The sequence below is a fragment of the Synchiropus splendidus genome, chromosome 3 (assembly GCF_027744825.2).
Source record: "Synchiropus splendidus isolate RoL2022-P1 chromosome 3, RoL_Sspl_1.0, whole genome shotgun sequence".
NCBI lineage: Eukaryota > Metazoa > Chordata > Actinopteri > Syngnathiformes > Callionymidae > Synchiropus > Synchiropus splendidus.
In genome coordinates, this window is record NC_071336.1 from 28,088,882 (window position 1) to 28,108,819 (window position 19,938).

Consider the following 19,938-nt stretch of genomic DNA (forward strand, 5'->3'; position numbering starts at 1 on the left):
CAGTCTACTATGTTTGGATCATCGAAGTGACCTGTTTTGTTTCTCCTTATTTGTGTTTCCCTCTTAAGTGCCAGTTCTTAGTCTTTATTTACTGCAGGAAAAGAGGTGAAGATTTCCAGAGAAAAACTATAGGGCAAGCACCACTGCGGATGTTAGTGTTTTCACAAACATCTGTCTGAGTGGGAGCGCGCACCGTTGACAAAAAATTTAAAACCCAGCGGAACAATGAGGTCATGTCTCTTGCGCTGTGGCGTAGGACAGACTCCACTATCCCTTATGTTAGTATGATTGTCACCATTCATTGGAATAATAATAATGATAATAATAATACTGGACCTGACTCAGTGTACAAATAATATGCTATATTATTTACTGTATTAACTGACTCATCAGTTAATACTGGAGTCATGCTCACACAGGTGAGCATAATGTGGCAAAGGGTTCAGACTTTAAAGGATCCTCTGACACAGTTCGTCCAGACTTTGAATGCTAAAGAAGTGTACAAATATTTTTAAGTGAATAGAAATTCAGTGCGAAGTTGTACAAAGCAAGATCCTGACGCTCACCTTGTTGATGTCACAAGAGGAATAACCAATGTAAACAAGTTGCGTTCAGCTTGAAGGAGCTGAAGGAGTTGCGTTCAACAATGTGAAATGCTGCGCAATTTTTCATCTATATCTGGTTTGTATCGCTTTTTAATGCACATGTGAAGGATTCTGAATAATATGACAGATATCGACTGAGTGTGCTGAGAACATTAATGGACACCTGCATGCTCCATAACTGCAAATCTCTGGCAGCACACACCCACAGCAGCATAAGAGGTGGTTCAGTTGGTTTAATCATTCAACCAAAATCAAGTAGAAGCAGCCATAATTGAACAATTAAACAACAAAAAAAATGCCCATTGGGGTGACTTTGGTTCTGTGGTTCATTGTTTTCTAAACGGTATTGATTCTCTGACCCGCTGCCAAACACTCACACTACACCGGCGGCTTTGAGGGTCAAAAGAGAGATTAATGGCCTGCGATACCCATGAGAGGTCTGGGATAAATGGAAGGCAGCCAGAGCGAGGCTGGACTTCATCAGGGCTGGAGCGCTGGCAGGGATCAGCTGCGATTCCTTCAGGATGAAGGCAATGGAGTAGAAGCTTTACAGAGAGTGACAGCAGGACAAATCAACATGACTTCAAGTCATCAGATAGTCATGAGGAGCAGCACAGTGGGCCTGGATGGTCCACGGAGGGAGATCAGCCTACTTTTATTTCACTTTATTGTGCGCGAGTGGTGAACAAGTTTAATGCATCAGTGGCCGGTGACCCAAAAATAGTTTGTGCCGTTACATGTGAAAATCATAGTTTTCTGACTTCAATCTTTTTTTTCCCAGCATAATTTATCAGAATTCATAGTCATAATGTTATGAGAGTAATTGTGATTGGTCTAATATTTTTTTTCTTTATAGGGTTCATTATTGTAAAATTGTATTTATAAAAAAAAAAACAAACTCGTATTACATCACATTTTTACTATCTCATACACTTCTTCTCTCTCACTGGAGGTGTCTTATCAGACAAGTGGGTGTTACCGCGACTAAAAAAACATGCTCTGTAGCTTTTCAAGAAAACTGGTGACAAGCGGCCGCGAAGGTAAGTACAGCTGATTTCATTTTCATCATCTTCAGGTCAATTATTTTGCCTCTTATAAACAGCTCACGAAGAATATGTCCATTAAGTACCAGCAGTATTATATATTATGGAGTTCTTTTGTGTTGCTGCTCGTGTCTTTCAGTCAAACAACTAAAGGTGTACCCCTCCATTTGTAAATATATTTTATTCTATTGTTTGTTCCGTGTGCTACAAATTGCAATTTACATGGGTCGCTTAAAATATGAGTCAATATAGTTCGATATTGCCCTAAAAAGAATATTAAAGTATTGTCTTTGTCTTCACTTTATCTGCGCTGAACACCAGCAGATGGCCTTGAGTGTGACCGACCGAGCCATTGGGGCCATTATTGGGGCGGCAGTGGCAGATGCAGCTGGTGAGATAACAACCCCATGATGGGATGTTAAAATGAACACCATGAACATCATGTATTATTCTGATCCACTGGACTAATATTTTATATTTTAAGTGTAAAATAACCGTCCTCATTTGTTAGCCTATATTTAGCTTGTAAAAAACTTTCTTTTTCATTCGGAAATTTGTCCAACGCAATGACACATTTGATCCTGCGTGGATGAAATTAAACAGCGGAAATCTTAATCTATGCAGCAGCAGTAATGGCCGAACAATATACCTTCCCTACTTATGGAAGACAAGTTCATTTCAACTTTCTTAGGCAAGTACACATTTTGTCACCATAGTTTACTACCTACAGTGCCACATCTTTTGCTCTTCTAAGTCATCATATGTCTGGTCTATGTTCTACACAAGTGGTGGTCACGTGACCAGATAAGTTTTTTTTTTGTTTGTTTTTTTCCTCACTGTTCCCACTATTAATGGAACGAGGGATCTTTATAACGTTCTTAAATCTAAACGAGCCTACAGAGCGCGATCCAGAGCAACTCAGTTCCTAGTCTGTATATTTCCAACCAGCTCTGAAAAGTCAACGTTTGTCCGTTTTGCAGTAGCATATGTGGAGTATACAAATGGACTAACAGCGCCCTCGTGCATTGTCTATTAGAAACTTTTTTTTTCATGTGCTAAAATACCCAGTGCTATTTCATATGACTTTATGAAATTCCTTATCCAGACAGGATCTTTTTCTTTTGATGGCAGAAACCACGCCTTAACAACTCGCAACAGGAGCCTCGTCATCTGATAAAGTCACTCAAACACACCTCCTAGTGTCTCTAGATCAACAACTGGATGCTTCAGTCATCTAAATAAAAATAAAAAAATCTGTTTTAAATATTTTTAAGAGGAAAAGATACAATAAAATAGCTGACCCTTCTTTTATTATCATATATATATATAAAATAACACTACTCCCGTGTCTTTTTTCCCCTCTCTTCTCTGTAGCTCAGCCCATGCACTGGATCTACAATCCTGACCGACTGCAGGAAGTTCTCTCTGATCTGGAACCGTCTCCAGAGTTTAGACCTGAGTCAGCAAATCCTTTCTACCGCAGGCAGACTGGCGAGCAGACCTGCTACGGTGACCAAGCTTTCGTCCTGCTGGAGTCGCTGAGCCAGCGAGGCGGTACGAACACGTGCTGATGATTAAATATATCATTTGATATAATAAGCTTCAGCAGTTTTAATGGGTCTGTCCCCAGCAGATGTTGATGTGGATGACCTTACCAGACGTTTCTACAAGTTCTTCGGGCCTGGGACAGTGTATGACCTCCCACTGAATGACCCTTATAGGAAGAAAGGAGGTAACTATGAGTGCTCTACCAGAATGCAAGCGAGTGTGTAGGGGTGACTGACTCTGAATATGGTGGGAATCTCTTTAAAATCCCACTTTTAAGAAATTACTGGGACCCACTCATATTCTCAGGTCCTTACTCAGGCTTCTGTCGCTGTTGGTTTCAGGACCCCGGGCTGTGCTTCCTATTGATGGGCCGTGGAGGAACGGGAGCCTGAAAGCCTTCATGAGAAATGTGGATGCTGGCAAAGATGAAACTGGTATGAAAGAAGGGAGTCTTTAGACATTTTTAAAGATGTGCTTTTGATGTTTGGAAGCCTAATTGCACATTTAAATTTCAATAAAATGTGAGGCTGCGACGTGGACTGTCAGATGGACGGCATCACTAAACTTGCCCCAGTAGTAGCCATGTTTGCTGGTCGTCCGGAGATGCTGGAGAAGGTGGAGAAAGCCATGCGGCTCACCCAGAACAACGACATGTGTGTGGCTATGACTCTGGCGGCCGCAAGGTGAGGAGATGTTGGAACACAAGTGAAATTATTTGAATCTACTATCAATCATCATGAGTTTGTCTCGCTCTTTGCAGGTTTTTGGAACACTTGATTCTAAATGGTCCAAGTCCCAATGCTCTGGATGAAGTTATAGCTCAGCTGAATGATCCATCAAGACTCAGCCCTCAGGACATGGACAGATCTGTCATTGGTGAGTCTGCGTCTCTTATATTCTTCAAGTATGCTTCCATAATATTAGTGAATCTCAATGAGGAAAATAGTAATTGGAAAAAAATATGCTGCAATATTTCCATAGATGCTTTGTAATGACAGGAATGTGAGTCAATATGATTTTGAATTTTGGTGTATTTATGGGCATCCAATGGTGTTTTATGTTAGGCACATTGCACTTGGCTACTAAAATGCTTTTTAGGAGGGGTGCTTTCTCTCTTAACTGCTTATAATCAGAACTTCATTTTCACTTCTGAAATATATTAAATATATAAATTTAAATGAAATTAATATCTAATTTTCTTTTTTCATTTTTCAAAATACATTTTACCAGCATAAATTGCATTGCTCTTCATAGCTTTACTTTTTTTTTTTACTTTAGTGAGCAGGGTTTTCTTGGCAAAATGAAAAGTTACAAATAAAATAAATGTTAGTCACAACAGACAAGCGCATCTAAAATAAAAAACATGTTCGCAACACAGAGGAAGCAGATTTGATCCATATTTAATGTGTCATGAGAAAAAGCCTGTAAAACCCAAAATGGGTCAACTGTTGTTCCATTAAACATGACTTTTGTTCCCTTCCTGTTTCTCTGCTGCAGCTCACTTCCGCCAGGTGAAGGACAACCTGGCCAAGACGTCCCAACAGCTCATCCCCGCTGTGTACTCAAACACATGAGGTAAGCAGGTCACTAGCAGCAGGATCCAAGTCTGTTGACTTGGCGCTGCTTCTGTAAACCCTCCTGTCACCATATCCGTTAGTAAAGTCAGTCAGGCTTTGATCTCCCGACTAATGGTCTCCCTCCTCTTACCTTTTTATCTTCCCACCCTGCTGAGTTAACTCGCAGAGGTTTTACAGGACCAAGAGGTTAAAGGAGGTTGTTAATGATTTTGCTCATTACTCCTGCTAAGAAACTGATTCAACACTTTGATGCACTAGTGCAGGATTCTGTTTCCTTCAGCAGATCTGTTATTGTATACAAAGTTCTTTTTAAAGTCTTGCTCACAAAAAAATGAATAAACCCAAGACTGGGATCAATATTTGTAGACATTAAGGAAAATCCTAGTTTTATCAAAATGATTTTCCTCATCTCAATTTTTTCAGTGTGGTTATTGTCACATCAGTAATTAACATATAGAAATACCTGTATTTTGCTATGCAACAGACCATCAAAATAAGCGCTGTGACATCCTCTGAACTCTTTAATCCTCTAACTTTCAAAATGGAAATGTTGATGGGTAAACATTAATATTAGTATGAGCACTGAAGCAAATTAATAAAATCTTGTTGTTAACGGAACTGAACTGAACAACTATAAGCTTGCATTAGAATCAATGTTATTATACACGGGAAAATAGTACAGTGGTTTAAAGACGAATGTCAGCGCTCTGTCAATATTTAGACAGCAAATAAGCGTCTGTCCAAAATTGTTGTTTTTCAATCAATCACCTTCAAGCATCAGGTCTGTCTGTCACTGTTTCCAGGTTTGCCAGGTGCATTCCAGGGAGCGCTTCACGGAGTCTTGACACTGACCAAGTTGGACGAAGCTGTCAGAGACACCATGCGCTGCGGGGGATGCACCGCGAGCCGAGCCTCTTTTATCGGGGCCTGCTTTGGGGCTCAGGTACAGTCAGGGGTGGAGGGCGACATCAGTCACCAGAGAGTATTGGAATACAGGAACACCACGTGTTTTCAGTCTTTATTTTCTTAATAGTCCTTGATAAAATGTTTTAATGTCAAGTTGAATTTTTTTCTATCCAAAGAGAAATATTCACTTGAAATTCTGTAACCAAACCAACTACTGGGAAGTTGCTAGCTTGGTTGGGCTTATAGTTTGATGCTTAAATTCCATGTTTTCTTTTAGTCTTATGTGTACTTCACTATGTATTTGATCGAATCAAAGGTCCTTTAATACCAATAACACTTTTCGTCATTCACATCTGCTGAGTTGTTTGTTAAAAATAACATCCTGTTTTGAAAAAAAAAGGTCAAAGGTCCTTTAATACCAACGGTACAACCTGTCAGCAATGGGCAGAAAGGAATCACTCCTTCACTCTCCAGTGCCTTAATTTGTTCTTCAAAGATACAAGGAAAACAACAACATTGCTATCATATTTTAGTCATCTTTCTGAAGTGAACAATGTTCACATGAGTTTGGCATTGCATGCAAGCAAAGCCGCTCCAAACATCTATAGATTGACTGCAACAAATGATCTGCTGTGTTTTGAAAAAAACAAAAGTTAAATAAGTGGGTTAAAAAATACTGCTCTGGTCGGGTTGATGTTGTTTGTTTGCCGAGGGTGTGATGATGATTGTGAGACACCTCTCATCTGATGTGTTTACAGACTGGCCTGCCAGGGATCCCAGAGTCTTGGAAGGCCAGGACGTTCAGATACCCTTTGCTTCTGGAGCTCTCTGGAAAGATCCTCAAAAGTGCTTAATGATCTCAATCTCTTTGTTGTTTCGTTTTATTCGTGTCATGAAGTTGCATGTGAGCGTTGACATGACCGTTAATGACGGTCTTGTTCTAAAGTCCTGCACTGAATGAGATTTGATGGTTCGGTTCTGTCAGCGCTCCATTATGTCAGCTAAGATTCATGAATACAGCGGCAGCTAATAAAAGCCCATGAAGTTGCTTGCTTGTCTCATGTGTTAACACACCAGGACCATCGCCACCCTGCTTGCTGATCAGCAAGTTTCCATTTTCACATCGCCTTTGGCTCTTGTCGTCACGATACAGAGCAGATTCTCTGATTTACTACAAATGATTCCTCTCTAGAAAGAGCTCTGTTGTGTCACTAAGAGCAGCATAATTCAAATATATGTTTTTTAAAGCCTGTGCTTCAACAATTTAGATTGTTGTCCAGGAATAGTGAACAGACGCCTTTGTATTTATTTTTGCGGCATAGGCAACCTTTAAAAAGCTGTTTACTTTCAATTTGTGGCTGCTTTTGTAGCTTTAAAAATGTGTTGCTTATTTGAGAGCTGGACATTCTTTTAGACCCACTAGATGGAAATAATCATATGATGAACAAATTGAACAAATTTAACTCATGATCAATTCTTAATCTGCTGTCAAGTTGAAGAATTTGTGTAAAAGTGTGCGCTCCTCCATCAGGGAAGTCAGTTGTGTCTCTCGCTGTCTGGCTTCCTCCCACACAGCAGGTGGCAGGCTCCATCCGTTAGAATTACAACCAGACCTCTCGCGTTCTCAAAAGTCAATTTCCTTGTGAGGTTATTCAAGAAACAGGAACCGTTTTGCCAAAGATATTATGTTTTCTCCATCACTATATCTCTTGCTGTCATACAATACCCTCTCACATTAGTGGAGCATCAGTCATGGCTGTGAAAATAAAATCATTCTCAAGAGAGAAGAACAGAAGAGTAATGCATCTACAGGAAAAGCATTATAACAATGAAAAAGCATACACCTACTGTAAATGGAGACCATGAAATGTTTATTTGCAGTTGTATTTTTAGAGGAAAGATAAATGGCTACGATGAATCAGCATTATAAAGCAGGAAATAGAAGTGCCTGCTGGTGGAGGTGCTTTTCAAACTGAGTATCTTGACAGATGTATTTTTATTTGGAGCGTAATGGCCTAAAATAACTACTTCCATGTCAGTTTTGAGGGAATTCTTTGTTAATGTTACTTGTGTTTTTCTGCTGAAGCTCTGTGATGCCAACCTGTGTACTATTTCATCGTAATTATCGTGCTATAACAGAGACACTGACTCATATTTATGAGGTAACCGCCCTGCACGTCCAGACTTGGCCTCTGTTGTGGGGGTGTACATTTCTTATCAGTCTCACTCAGATTTTCAAATCACGTGATCAAAAGGAAGGTCGTCAAGAGCTTGTCCTGGAAGAAGACCATGGGACGGGCCCAGCAGGACCAGATGGAGAGGTCACAGTCCAGTTTATGAGGTCAGGGAACTCTGTTATGATGCTGCTCACCCCACGACCTGCCGAGTAGTAAGCCTTTGTAGTTGGAGTGAGGTTGTGGGGAGATATTAATAAAGAAAACACTGAAAAATGAGGGGTTTTTTTCCAGTTGTGTTAGTATGCATGGAGTATGACCCACATCTTTAGGATAAAATGTTTTGCATATTGTGAAATCACTCAGACATCTGCTGTTGACATTAAACAGCATAGTTTTTCATTCAGAATCAGAATCAGAATCAGAATCCCACAAACCAGTGCAAGTGCTTTGGAACAATGTGCAATAATGAACCAAACATAATAATAAAAATAATAATAATAACAACAACAATAACAACAACAACAATAATAATAATAATAATAAATGAACAAAAAATGCAATGGTCCTCTGATCAAAAGTTAAACAAGGACAGGCAATGGTATTAGTATTGGTATCATATATCTGGTGGAGAAACTTCTTACACTGTTAGTTTGACCAAGAACGCAACTATACTCGTTGTGCTTTGGAAAATAAATGGAAAATATGGAAATAAATAAGTTATAGTAATAATAATAATGTATGTTGCGCAGTTATGACATTGTTTAAAGAAACAGAATTCAAGAGATACTTCTTATTGTTTCCTACATCCTATTTTTTCTGGAACGTTCTGAAGTCCGTAAACGTTCGTGTCGAAGTGACTTTTAACTACAATGACGTGAGGCAAAAACAAAAATACAAAAATAGCAAGAGAGCAATCCCCTCACTCACGTTCCGGCCATGTTTTACAACGTCTCTCTGTCCCTCCTTTTTGGTCAACAGATTAAACTAGCTGTATTGAATGAAATGTATTGGTTATGAGTGTTCATTTGCGCAAACTGTGAAGTGAAACGTAATTTCTGGAACAATCTGACAAATCAATCCGCACGCGTGCGTTCTCGCAACCGCGGGTGCCGTCGTGAACTCTCTTGTCATGTTATCGTCTTTGGAAGGATCAACAGCTGGGTGGAACTTCGACGAGAAAGAATTCGCTTTCAATGACGTTTTCGTCGGTATGGTAGTCTGGTTGTGAACACTGGTCGTTTGTCTTATCGTTCACGCCAAAACATGGATTTTAACGTGAAGCGGTTGGCTGCAGGTGCTGGCACTTTCCTGAGCCGTGCGGTGCAAGTAAGTCCATCACGCTTGAACGTTGAAGTTTCAACTGACGATCACTGGTAGCTTAGCATTCGTTAGCCTGTTTGCTAAATTGCTGCGTCGACGGATGTGTAACTGACGTCTGAAGGAAACGACCCGACAATTTCAGTAGCTGCTATTTAAATCTTTCTTCGTTGTGTTTGCAATGCTTAGTTTATCGTCTTTAAAGTGCGTCGGAACTGGTCTGCCGCGTTGTACGATACGGCGCTTTGCTGACCGTCCTCTCCAGCAGCACTTGGAATTTCACTTTCTTTTCAGTTTACAGAGGAGAAGCTTGGCCAGGCGGAAAAGACAGAACTGGATGCTCACCTCGAAAATCTGTTGGTGAGAGCCGAGAACACCAAACAATGGACAGAGAAGATCATGAACCAAACGGAGGTTTTGTTACAACCTAACCCAAGTAAGTTCGAACCTGCATTATATGTTGTACAGTACTATTGCTGCATATTTCATGTTCAAAGCTACGGCTCCTCGTATTTGTTTACTTCGGTTTATATGCACGAAAGCCTCGAATTTGTATATGGATTGTATGTATGTGAGATATTGTTTGTCGTGCTTTTGTTGAGGAGGTAAAATCCTGCCTGCTTTCACACCGTGATGCCACATTGCTCGAGCATAACTTCACTCATGGGACTACAAACACGCTGACCAGCTGCTCATTTCCGTCTTTACTTGGATGTAGTTAACTGGATTACTTCTGCATCAGATCCACACTTCTAATAATTCATTGATTTATTCATTCCATCTTAAGCCACAGGACAACAAGTCTCCACGATAACTGGCTAGTGTAATTACATCTGTAGACTTGTGACTTTGTAATTAGATTTCCTTGTAATCCGCAGACGTCCGCCTTGAAGAGTATTTGTATGAGATGCTGGAGAAAAAAGCTCCCACTCGAATGAACAATCACGAGCTTTTGGGCCAGACTCTGATTGACTCAGGACACGAGTTTGGTCCTGGAACTGCCTACGGTGAGTGGTGGGATTTGTGATCCAACCCTTGAAATAATAACCGTCGTCTCAATACATGTGTTTTGTAGGTAAACTGCAAACTGTTTATATCCAAGTTCTATTTCTTTTATACAATGGTGGTAAAGACACAGTCTGAGAACTTGATTCGCCATAATGTGCCAGTTAATAGTGTTTCTCGACAAGTTACTGTGCATTAAAAACTCTATGTTCTTTGCAAATGTGCTCTGTTTAAGTTCATTCTTTGGTGTTTGCTGCACAGCTACAACCGTACTATAAGGTACAGGGTTAAAATGCACTATTATAAATACTGTTCATGATATATTTGACAGAAAATCCAAATGCCAGATGCCTTTTTCCTTCTTTTCCTTCTCAACCAAGTGTAATAATCATACCTATTCTCCAATTATGCTCCATATTTGCTACAGCACATCAGGTCACAGTGTGTGGTGTGCATCCTGTCAACACAAACAGTAATATAATAAAAATATGTGGGTGAAGCCAAACAGACAGGGCTCAAAAATTCATGTATCATGTATGATTTATTCAGCATATGTCATTACTTGGAGTATTGAGTGGCCCAACTAGCACTTGAAGCTTGTACTGTTAAATTTCATATCTGATCAGCAGTTATGAGTGCCTAGCCCTCGTTCTCGACTCTGATAATTTGTGGATGTGTTAAACTCTCGAAGTCTCGAAAAACAGTTAAATTCATCAAGTAATGATCTTGTAACCTATCAGTTATAATTCTTTGTCTAATGTTCATTATTGAACAGTCTCACTCATGTTAAAGTGGGAACGAGGTGATTCTGTTTCTACTAGTCTAAGGCATTGAAGTACCAGTCTTTCTGCAGGCTGTTGTCCTTTCTCAAATTACATTATAATTTCTTCGACAAGACTGATGATTTTTGCAGCTGTAAACTCCAAAACACTCCATCATGACATTGCTCGCATGTTTTCTACCGTGACCAACCGCACTGTTTTGTAGCTGGCTCCGATATCCAATTGTGAGTTTCTGCTGTAAGGTAATATATTTTCCGGTAATAAACCTGATGTTTTGGTTGTGTTGCTGACCGTTGCAGGAAATGCTTTGATTAAATGTGGTGAGGCAGAAAAGCAGATTGGCTGTGCGGAGAGGGAGCTCATACAAAGCTCAGCCATCAACTTTCTGACACCCTTGAGAAACTTTCTGGAGGGCGACTTCAAAACCATCTTGGTGAGGAATGTCTTTTTTAACTTGTCTTTCAGGTTTCAAGTGAAATTATAATTCAGTTTGTGCGCATTTTCTCTCTAGAAAGAACGGAAGCTCCTCCAAGTCAAACGTTTGGATCTGGATGCTGCTAAAACTCGACTAAAGAAAGCCAGGATGGCTGATGCCAGAGCTGCTGTAAGTAGTCACATAAAACACTCACTGCCTCACATCATACAGCTATACTTCTAATGCAGTGCTAGTCTCCTCATTTCACTTCATCTCTTGATCAAAAGACTTTCCCAAAACAGTGCCTGAGCTGTTTGGGTGTGTCCTATCGCTCTATTGTCTCTTGACTGGCACAAATTGTGACTGACACACTGCGTTACGCAACTCTAACTGACCATTTTATCTCTTGTGACTTGCAGTCACATGAGCAGCGATGGCAGCTTTTAACTTCCCTTTTCTGGGAACAAGCTCACTTGTTCAAATTTTGCCTCTTTATTCTCTCAGTGGCCAAAAAACACGTTGAATTGCAAATGGTGAAAGCCTCAGTCTTTTCTTGTTGTGAGAATATAAAAACACAACTTGTACAAACTGCACTTGTAAGGCCCTTCCCAGATCTGCTGTATATGGATGTATAAATATGTGTTATGCTGTAATCTTTATTACCGCTTATGGCTTATGTAATGACCCGATTTGAGTCTTGACTCAGTCACCACACAAAAAATTCAGTGTTTCTCTCTTTCCACATCCACCAAAGCTATTAGATGAAATTTTACTTACCAGGCAGAATACCGCTCCAAACCTTCATGTCTTTTTCCTCTATTATTATGTGCAAAAATGTTTTGCTGATGTGTGGACATGACCAGCTCAGAAACCATTTGTTTTTATTTTGTGTTCGCTTTAGCATAGTTGTGGAAATTCTTTTTATTAATGGTCATTAATTGGAGTCCCTTGAATGAAGCTGCTTGCTCAGCACTCACTTTATTCTAACAGGGGCTTGGCGAGCTGGTGTTTATGAAACCATATCTTTAAATCATAATATTCCTGTTGCTCTGTTATCCCGCCCCTACTCAGTACATGCTGTTGTTTGGGACCAGCATGCTGCTGTGTCACTCTAGCTCAAGAACACAGTGTAGGAGTGTGTTCCGTTGGTTGTGACCTTACACCAGCTGCAGCTCTAACCCCTGTCATGTCACTGTTTTTAAAATGCAAAGCAGCAGATGTGAGTGCAGGAAATAACAGAGGTAAGTGGAATGTGTAGCCTCATTTGAATGGAACAATAGTGGCACACACATGTACTACTCTCTGAGTGACTCCGACAACTGCTGTCAATCATCATTACTTATCCGTTGCAGTATTTGTCCAGCCAAGTAACTACTCTGTGTACACCTCTCTCAGCCGTTTCCTGTTTGTTTTCATCTGCTTATTCATCACCATTTGTTTGGGACATCCTTTGCCATCTACAGATTGAATGTGATGAACGTGGATTGTACTTCTTTTTGAGTACAGATTCCCCCCTATTTTCTAAATTACACTCCACAGCAACAGTAGATTAGGTGCGATTAGATGTCATTTATTTGTCTCACAGAGGAGAAATTCACTGTGTCTCAGCAGCAACAGTAAATGACAACAAAGACTCACAAACGCCCAAGATATTAAAGCCACACATCAAACATCAAAGATGTTCCCAAGGCGCCACCCTATGTAAAAACAAGAAAAAACCCACTGTGAAGTCACTATCAAACAACACATTAAATAAATACATAAATAAATATCATATTATATAAAGAAATATCATGACAAAAATAAAAAAATAACTGTGAGAAAAATGTCTAATGATTCCCATCAAAGTTTACTGTAACCTGACAGCACTGGCCAGAAAGGAGCCTCAAATTGCTTCTCCATGCAACAAGGGTGACTCATTCTGCCACTGAATGTGCTGCCCAGTGCTGTCAGGGTGTCATGGAGGTTGTGAGATAGGTTGGCCATCATGGATGACAGCTTGAGCGCAGACCTCCTGTCTCTCACCTCCTCCAGAGTGGCTGGATTTATATTCTTGTTTACGTAATATTTTCACTTCGATAATCCTTGACTCGTTTCTTTCCTTGACTCATTTCCTTTCTGTGCCATTGGATGTCTGCTTACATCACCTGCTTGAAAGTCCGATCTAAGGTTCATATATTGAATGTGTCCATGCAGTTATTGTGGTAATCCTTCTGCTATGTTGGCTCAAAGCACGAGGAGATCATTTCGCGCCCATTGTGCAACCTGAGCATTAAGGGATTCATTGTGGATATCATCCTTTAGTTTTGTTGTGGACTACAGTAGTGAGTACTGATCCTGTTATTGTTTGATGACAGGTCGCACTCTTGTTGGAGTTGTTTCTGACAACACTGTTATTTTTCCCAGGCTGAACAGGAGCTGAGAATGACCCAGAGTGAGTTTGACCGACAGGCAGAGATCACCAGGCTTTTGTTGGAGGGCGTCAGCAGCACACACGTATGTAGTCAAACTCAAACAGTGGAGAGTGATCAACATGTTGATATTGTGGTGCTTGATAAGGCCTTTAGAACACATTGGACCAGTGCTTTCTCTATAGGTTGATTACATTTATGCCATCATCAGCCAAGATTTTGTTTGTGTTGGCTGACTGATGCCTGGCAACGTAAAAATATTATTTTCTGAAGTCTTGTTTTGGGGCAAAAATGAATGAACGATGTATTTTAAATCATCAGGTATGATGTGAAATGATTATAGTTAATTTAAATTCATTGTTCTCCACATGCTTCATTTTTTTAAGGGTCTTACTAGGGTCACTACAATAATTAAAGTCACACAGTATTTAGCATATTCTTTGGTTTGTCACCATCATGTTCACGTTTACCTAGTCTATAAGATATTGAGCCACATTTTCACTGTCCACTACATTGCACCTGGATGCAGTAAAGGAGGAGTTATTGCCTTTAACTGCCGTTCTGCTCAAGGGATGTCATGTGAACTGTCATCATATAGAAATATTGACTGGATATTTCTCTTCTTGTGTCACCAGGCACATCACCTACGTTGCCTTAATGACTTTGTGGAGGCCCAGACGACGTACTACGCCCAGTCTTACCAGTACATGGTGGACCTACAGAAGCAGCTCGGCAGGTCAGTCAGTTGATGAAATATGCCAGGCTGCTGCTACTTCGATATTTGGAGCCAAAAATCCTCCGTTTAAAGCAAACGGATGAGTTTATTTTTATTGGCTTCAGTGTCATGGGATCACATCACATGAATTCCCAGTCACTCATCCTGATTTTTAAATTAAAGCAGAAAACCTGCCAAGTTCCTAAGTGTCTTGGAGTTCTTTTTCACCACAATTATTCAGTCTTGGCCTGCTGAAATGCAAGCGAGTGGAAGTAGCTATTCTAAGTGGGCACACTTGCATATATGTGAGATGGCATTGACTCAGTGTCGTCAATATAATCGATGACTCTTTAGGAGATGTTCAGTCGGCGTAAAATAGTTTCGTAGCTCAGCATTCCTTGTACCACAGACCAAAGCACTTATTTAATATTTGTGCACAATTCCCAAAACAAGTGTGCATTAATCTCCAAACTTTGTTCAACCCCCCTTTGTTTATTTTCCAGTTTCCCATCGTCCTTTTCCAACAACAATCAGTCGTCGGAGGGGGCCAGCAATTCTCCGCCCACCATGCCCATGTCAACTTCCCTGCCTATGGGTCCGTCCAGTCGGGGTGGGGCTGCAACTTTAGGCGGCTTCAATGAGCTGCGGACCTCCAGCGGCAGCCGCAAAGCCAGAGTCCTTTATGACTATGATGCTGCCAGCAGCAGTGAACTCTCCCTGCTAGCTGACGAGGTGAGTTGCAGCTTAGATTCGCAAAGTTGCTTTAAATATTCAAAACTTTTACGAATAGACATTTGTATCCCACTTATTTAAGTACTGCTTTGAAAAGATTGGTCATTTCACGATTGATTCGTTTCTAAGACGAACATTTGAGAGAGGTATGTAGACGTGTGGAATGAAGACTTCCTTCGATCTCCTTATGGGGGCATAGCAAGTGTTCTTTGAGCTACAAAATCTGTGTCACTATGTGTTCATCCATTTTCATTATCACTTGCTCAGGACTCGTGACTTTGGTCATATACTGTATTTATCTGAAATGAGGAAACGTGCCACTCAGCTGCACTATTTCAGAAGGCCTCACAAAAAACACTGCATGTGAAGCCCAATATATTAATCCCACAATATTTTGACACATGTATTGCACTGTAAGTCAGTATTGTCCTCTTATCATATCGGAAGTTCTCCTGAAGCTCCCTGCCGTGGAGCTTAGATTAGAATGAAACTAGAGGAATCTGAAAGTCCAGGAACCCAACATAGTACAAGTTTGCATATTTAAGGTTTGAAACCAAGCTGAGTAAACACCCCGGTTTGACTGCCTCCTTGTGCTTTTCACGGGAAGTCGTCACTCAAACATTCAGCTGACTTGTCAGGATATTTTAGATCGCTTGCATGGCAATTATTTTGGTGAGAAACTTGTGCTTTCCATTTGTCTCATGATTGCGCAGTAATGTACACAAGAACCAAAGGTGTTGGTGTCAGGACTTGAGGCAATTCTATGGCGACTATGTCATGTAGCGTTTGTCCTCTGATGCTCCATTGAAGTTGCTTGTTTCCTTTATATCTTGCCGTCCATTCAAACATTTAAACAAAAAATATTGAATAATCTAAACAGGTTTTTTTTTTTTTTAACACAACCGATGTTGTCCTTCATGGTGAGCTATGTTTCTCTTCAGGTGATCATGGTCAGCAGCGTTCCCGGCATGGACTCTGACTGGCTGATGGGCGAGCGCGGCAACCAAAAAGGCAAAGTGCCAATCACGTACCTGGAACTTCTGAACTGAGTCTGACAAACAGCCTTCAGTGAACAGTAACCATGTCCTCTTGTGTTGCACACATCATTCACCTGCTCCCTTTATTTTTAGAAAATCTGTTTTAGTCGTGTGACCGGAGGAAGTTCTGTCAGGTTACAAGGACAGGACTTCAGCCTCTTCCCTCTTTTTTCTTTCGTACAGCTCCGTCACAAGAAAGCATTTTAACATGTGCCTTCCCGAGTCTCAACTTGAAGTTTTTGTTTACAAACTATGAAATATTTAGATATTTAGCTTTGAACCTTGTTAAAATTTGGTTAATTCTGACATTATTTAACAAATCTGACTGAGATTAGCATGGCCCCTGCACATGTATGACACGAAAAGTCACCACGCTGTTTTAAACAGGGTGTCTGCCACCTGTTAACTGTGCAGAGTGGCACAGGTTTTCCTGACGCTGCTGAAGTGGCAGTTTAGACTCCTCCAGCTGGTCCCTCTCATCCATCAAATGAATGATCAGCGTCCTTTAGTGGCTCATCTAAAGATGGTCTCGCGACGAATGCGGCAAAAGCAACTGATTCGCATGTAAAGTCAAGTTTGAAGTGCTATAACATGAATGAAACTGTTGCGTTAGAATATGGGAGTGGGGTATGTGACACATTTGTCGCAGCTTCACTGTGTTTTAAGATACACGTTTCAGGTGTCACGTGTCGCAACAGAAATCTGAACTGTAGCGATGAATTGTGGGAAATGAGTTTAGAACATGGGTCACCATGTTGGTGACCCGCAGAGACCAAGGGAGTGGGCCAAAATAATAATAATTTTCATATAATAACCATCTTATTATCTTTGATTTTGGGATTCCTTTTTTGTTACACCGTTGGTAATTGTAGTGCAAACTCAGCAACAAGGCAAGTGTTTGCGAGGAATATCATTTATCACCCATTATATATTGTGATGTCAGAAGTGTGTACTGAACTGATGGTAGCCTTTCAGATCACAAAGTGCCCTTGGAGTAGCTGGTGACCTCTGGTTTAGAATAGCATATGCAGAGAGAAAATGCATCCACTAGAACGAGAAGTGAAATAGGAGGGAAGCTGAAACCAACAACCACTCAGGTGCAATGCTCTGGACAAGTGCCGCCTACTCGTGTCTGATGTGAAGGTACCTTCAGAAAAAAAGTTCAGTATTGCCAGATCCGTTGGGATGTGGTTTAGCGTAGCTTAGCCAACACTCCCCCAGTGCCAAGAATGAGATTCTACGATTTGAAAAGTTAAATCTTCAAGTCAGTCGCAGCAGGATATGCTTTTATTAAAAAAAATAAAAGTGCCCCGTCACCACATTGGAGTCACATGACCATGAAAAATCTACACAGCATCCTGCTTGATTTTGAGAGGAGTTCGAAGGAAGAAGCCGAGTTCTAGAACCAGGATGTCAAGCTGGTCCACCATTTAGGTTCACCAGTCAGCTGAGAACTTCAGACACCTGACTGGGGAGTAGGTGTCCTCTTGATTGGTTGGAACAACCCACTGCACCCACTGCAACCCTTTGAAGTTTGACACACCTGACCTAGATTTAAATATAAAAGATGCTTGATCATTGACTCTATGGTTATGAGTTAGATGTGTGTCGACATCTACACATAAACTATGTTGAATATTTGGTCCAATAACATGAATAACAAACTTTTATGAAATCGCTAGCAAAAGTCACCATTAACCAAGTACCAACTGACAGTGGTTCTATCAGGATAATGGCCGTTCAATGGGCAGAAATGCGCCATGTCAACTGAAATATTGGACAAAGTGCCGTTTTCAGTCAAGTAAATTCAGGAATATTGCGTGACGTAGCAGCTTCGTCAGTATTGAGATCTCATCTTCAAGTCCTGCTATTTCTATTTATTCACATCAGGAGCCGTTTCCTTTCCACAGCATTGTTTGCCAGAAATACTCTGATTTTATTTATTTCATTCTTTTTTTTTACGTTTTCATTTTTTGTTAATGTTTGTTTTGCCCTTCAAACATCTCAATATGATAATGAATGTGTGTAACATGCTGGGTGATTTGCTTCATTGACACACATGATGGTAAAATATACAGTACCAATATCTATAAATGATTGGTGTAATAGTCTTTTTTTACGCGTGTTGATTCAGGCTTTTGATGATGATGATTTGAAGTTTTACTGATCAGAGGGGTGTGTCTACTATGTACAAAGATGTATTTGCCAAGGATTGCTTCCAAAACTGATGAAAACACAAAACAATTTGATAAATAAAAAGTCATCAACTTACACGGTGGTCTTATTTTGGTGTCAAAACTTGTCTACATGAGCTTCTGAGTTGTTCAGGACTAACAGGCGGCGAGCAATAACTGGTGTAAACACTGACCTCTATAGGTCAACTGGTGCATGCACTCACATGATCCCCTTCGGAAGAGGCTTGCATTACAAATCCAACTGATTCTTGAATTTAAAAAAAAAAAGTGTTCTTTTTGTGTTGAAAATGCACCAAATAAATCCTGTCCCTGGGAACGATCGGTAGGAAATGAACTGAAGTAAAGAGCGCTATTTAAGTAATGAAAAGTGTTATCATTTTAAACCCCTCAACTGTGTCACAGATCTGCATGGACTTGTCTACACCTCCCTTTAAATCATTGAGACCAAGTGTGTCCCAAACTCGACCCAGCGGCACGGTGACTCCTTGGTGGTTTATGGAAGGATCTTTCTCATGCGACGTTGTCAAAACGACAGGAAGGCTTGAGAGGAAGTCAAGTCAGCTTCTGAAGTCACAGCTTCGCTGGCACTTTTATGCCAAGTTCACTTTTACAAATTGCGCTGACTTCCTTAAAGCTATCTTGCATGTAATGACCTAAGTTACACCTTTAATGTGGAAGATTTTCAATCGCTAACGTCCATTAGCTGTTCCATTCTCTCAGACAGGTCTCTTCTCGTGCGACCGAGGTGCTTTAAAAGGTGGACGTCTTTCTCTTGGCCAGACTTGGGCAAAGTGCGGCCCGGGGGCCAGGTGCTGCCCGATGCCTGTATTTTTGTGGCCCGTTTGACGTCAGACTAAAACTATAACTAATGTGTCGTAATTTTTCTGCCTTTTTTTATTCTTGCGCTTTTAGTCACCACCACCACCACTTCAGCAGTAAATATAACATGTACTTGTTTTAAGACTGAAATTTTCTTCTTTTCATTGGCCATTTTTGTGTGTTTTTCTTGTTCCTCAAAATACATTGAAGGAATAGTGAAAATATATTTTGAAATAAATTGCCTTTTTATCTTGAACATCTGGCCCATAGTTGATTTGTATTCAAATTAAGTGCATGTAAAATGAATATTTCAAGAGGTTTCATATCATATTTACACTTCTTAATATCCTTAATAACATTTCTTCTTCTTAGGTTCATTTTGTATGTATCTTTTTCCATCATGTTTTGTAGTCATCGCTGTCTTTCTTTTGATGGTGGCCCCTCACAACAGTTACACATTCAAAAGGCCCTTTAGGAAATTGAATTGACAGTTGGAGACAGTGGGATGTTATTTTTCTTCGTCTCTCAGAACCTCCCAAAACTCCCTGGAGTTGAGGGGTGGACCCGCTCCAAGCTCACAACTGCAGCCTGTCACTCCCCTCATCTGGCTCTGCTCTGAGGCCCTCGCCATTTTGAGCAGCATGAACTCCTCAC

At 40.5% G+C, this 19,938-nt stretch overlaps 1 protein-coding gene and 1 pseudogene across 1 annotated transcript; both read left to right on the forward strand.

Moving 5' to 3' along the window:
* Positions 1-1,395: 1,395 nt before the first annotated feature.
* Positions 1,396-7,070, forward strand: LOC128756026 (crystallin J1C-like; annotated as a pseudogene).
* A 1,920-nt stretch (positions 7,071-8,990) lies between these two features.
* sh3glb1a (SH3-domain GRB2-like endophilin B1a) lies at positions 8,991-18,541 on the forward strand. Its single transcript, XM_053860746.1, has 9 exons — positions 8,991-9,182; positions 9,468-9,609; positions 10,052-10,180; positions 11,260-11,393; positions 11,472-11,564; positions 13,782-13,871; positions 14,422-14,522; positions 15,005-15,233; positions 16,175-18,541. The coding sequence occupies exons 1-9, from the start codon at positions 9,120-9,122 to the stop codon at positions 16,280-16,282; spliced, it is 1,089 nt and encodes a 362-aa protein (XP_053716721.1). The 5' UTR covers positions 8,991-9,119; the 3' UTR covers positions 16,283-18,541.
* The last annotated feature ends 1,397 nt before the right edge of the window (positions 18,542-19,938 follow it).

Bases quoted from the DNA above. Each gene is read 5' to 3' on its own strand.
- sh3glb1a (XM_053860746.1), top strand. From the start codon at position 9,120: ATGGATTTTAACGTGAAGCGGTTGGCTGCAGGTGCTGGCACTTTCCTG. The intron at 9,183-9,467 runs GTAAGTCCATCA...CTTTCTTTTCAG, and splicing joins TCCTGAGCCGTGCGGTGCAA to TTTACAGAGGAGAAGCTTGG. The intron at 14,523-15,004 runs GTCAGTCAGTTG...TTTATTTTCCAG, and splicing joins CTACAGAAGCAGCTCGGCAG to TTTCCCATCGTCCTTTTCCA.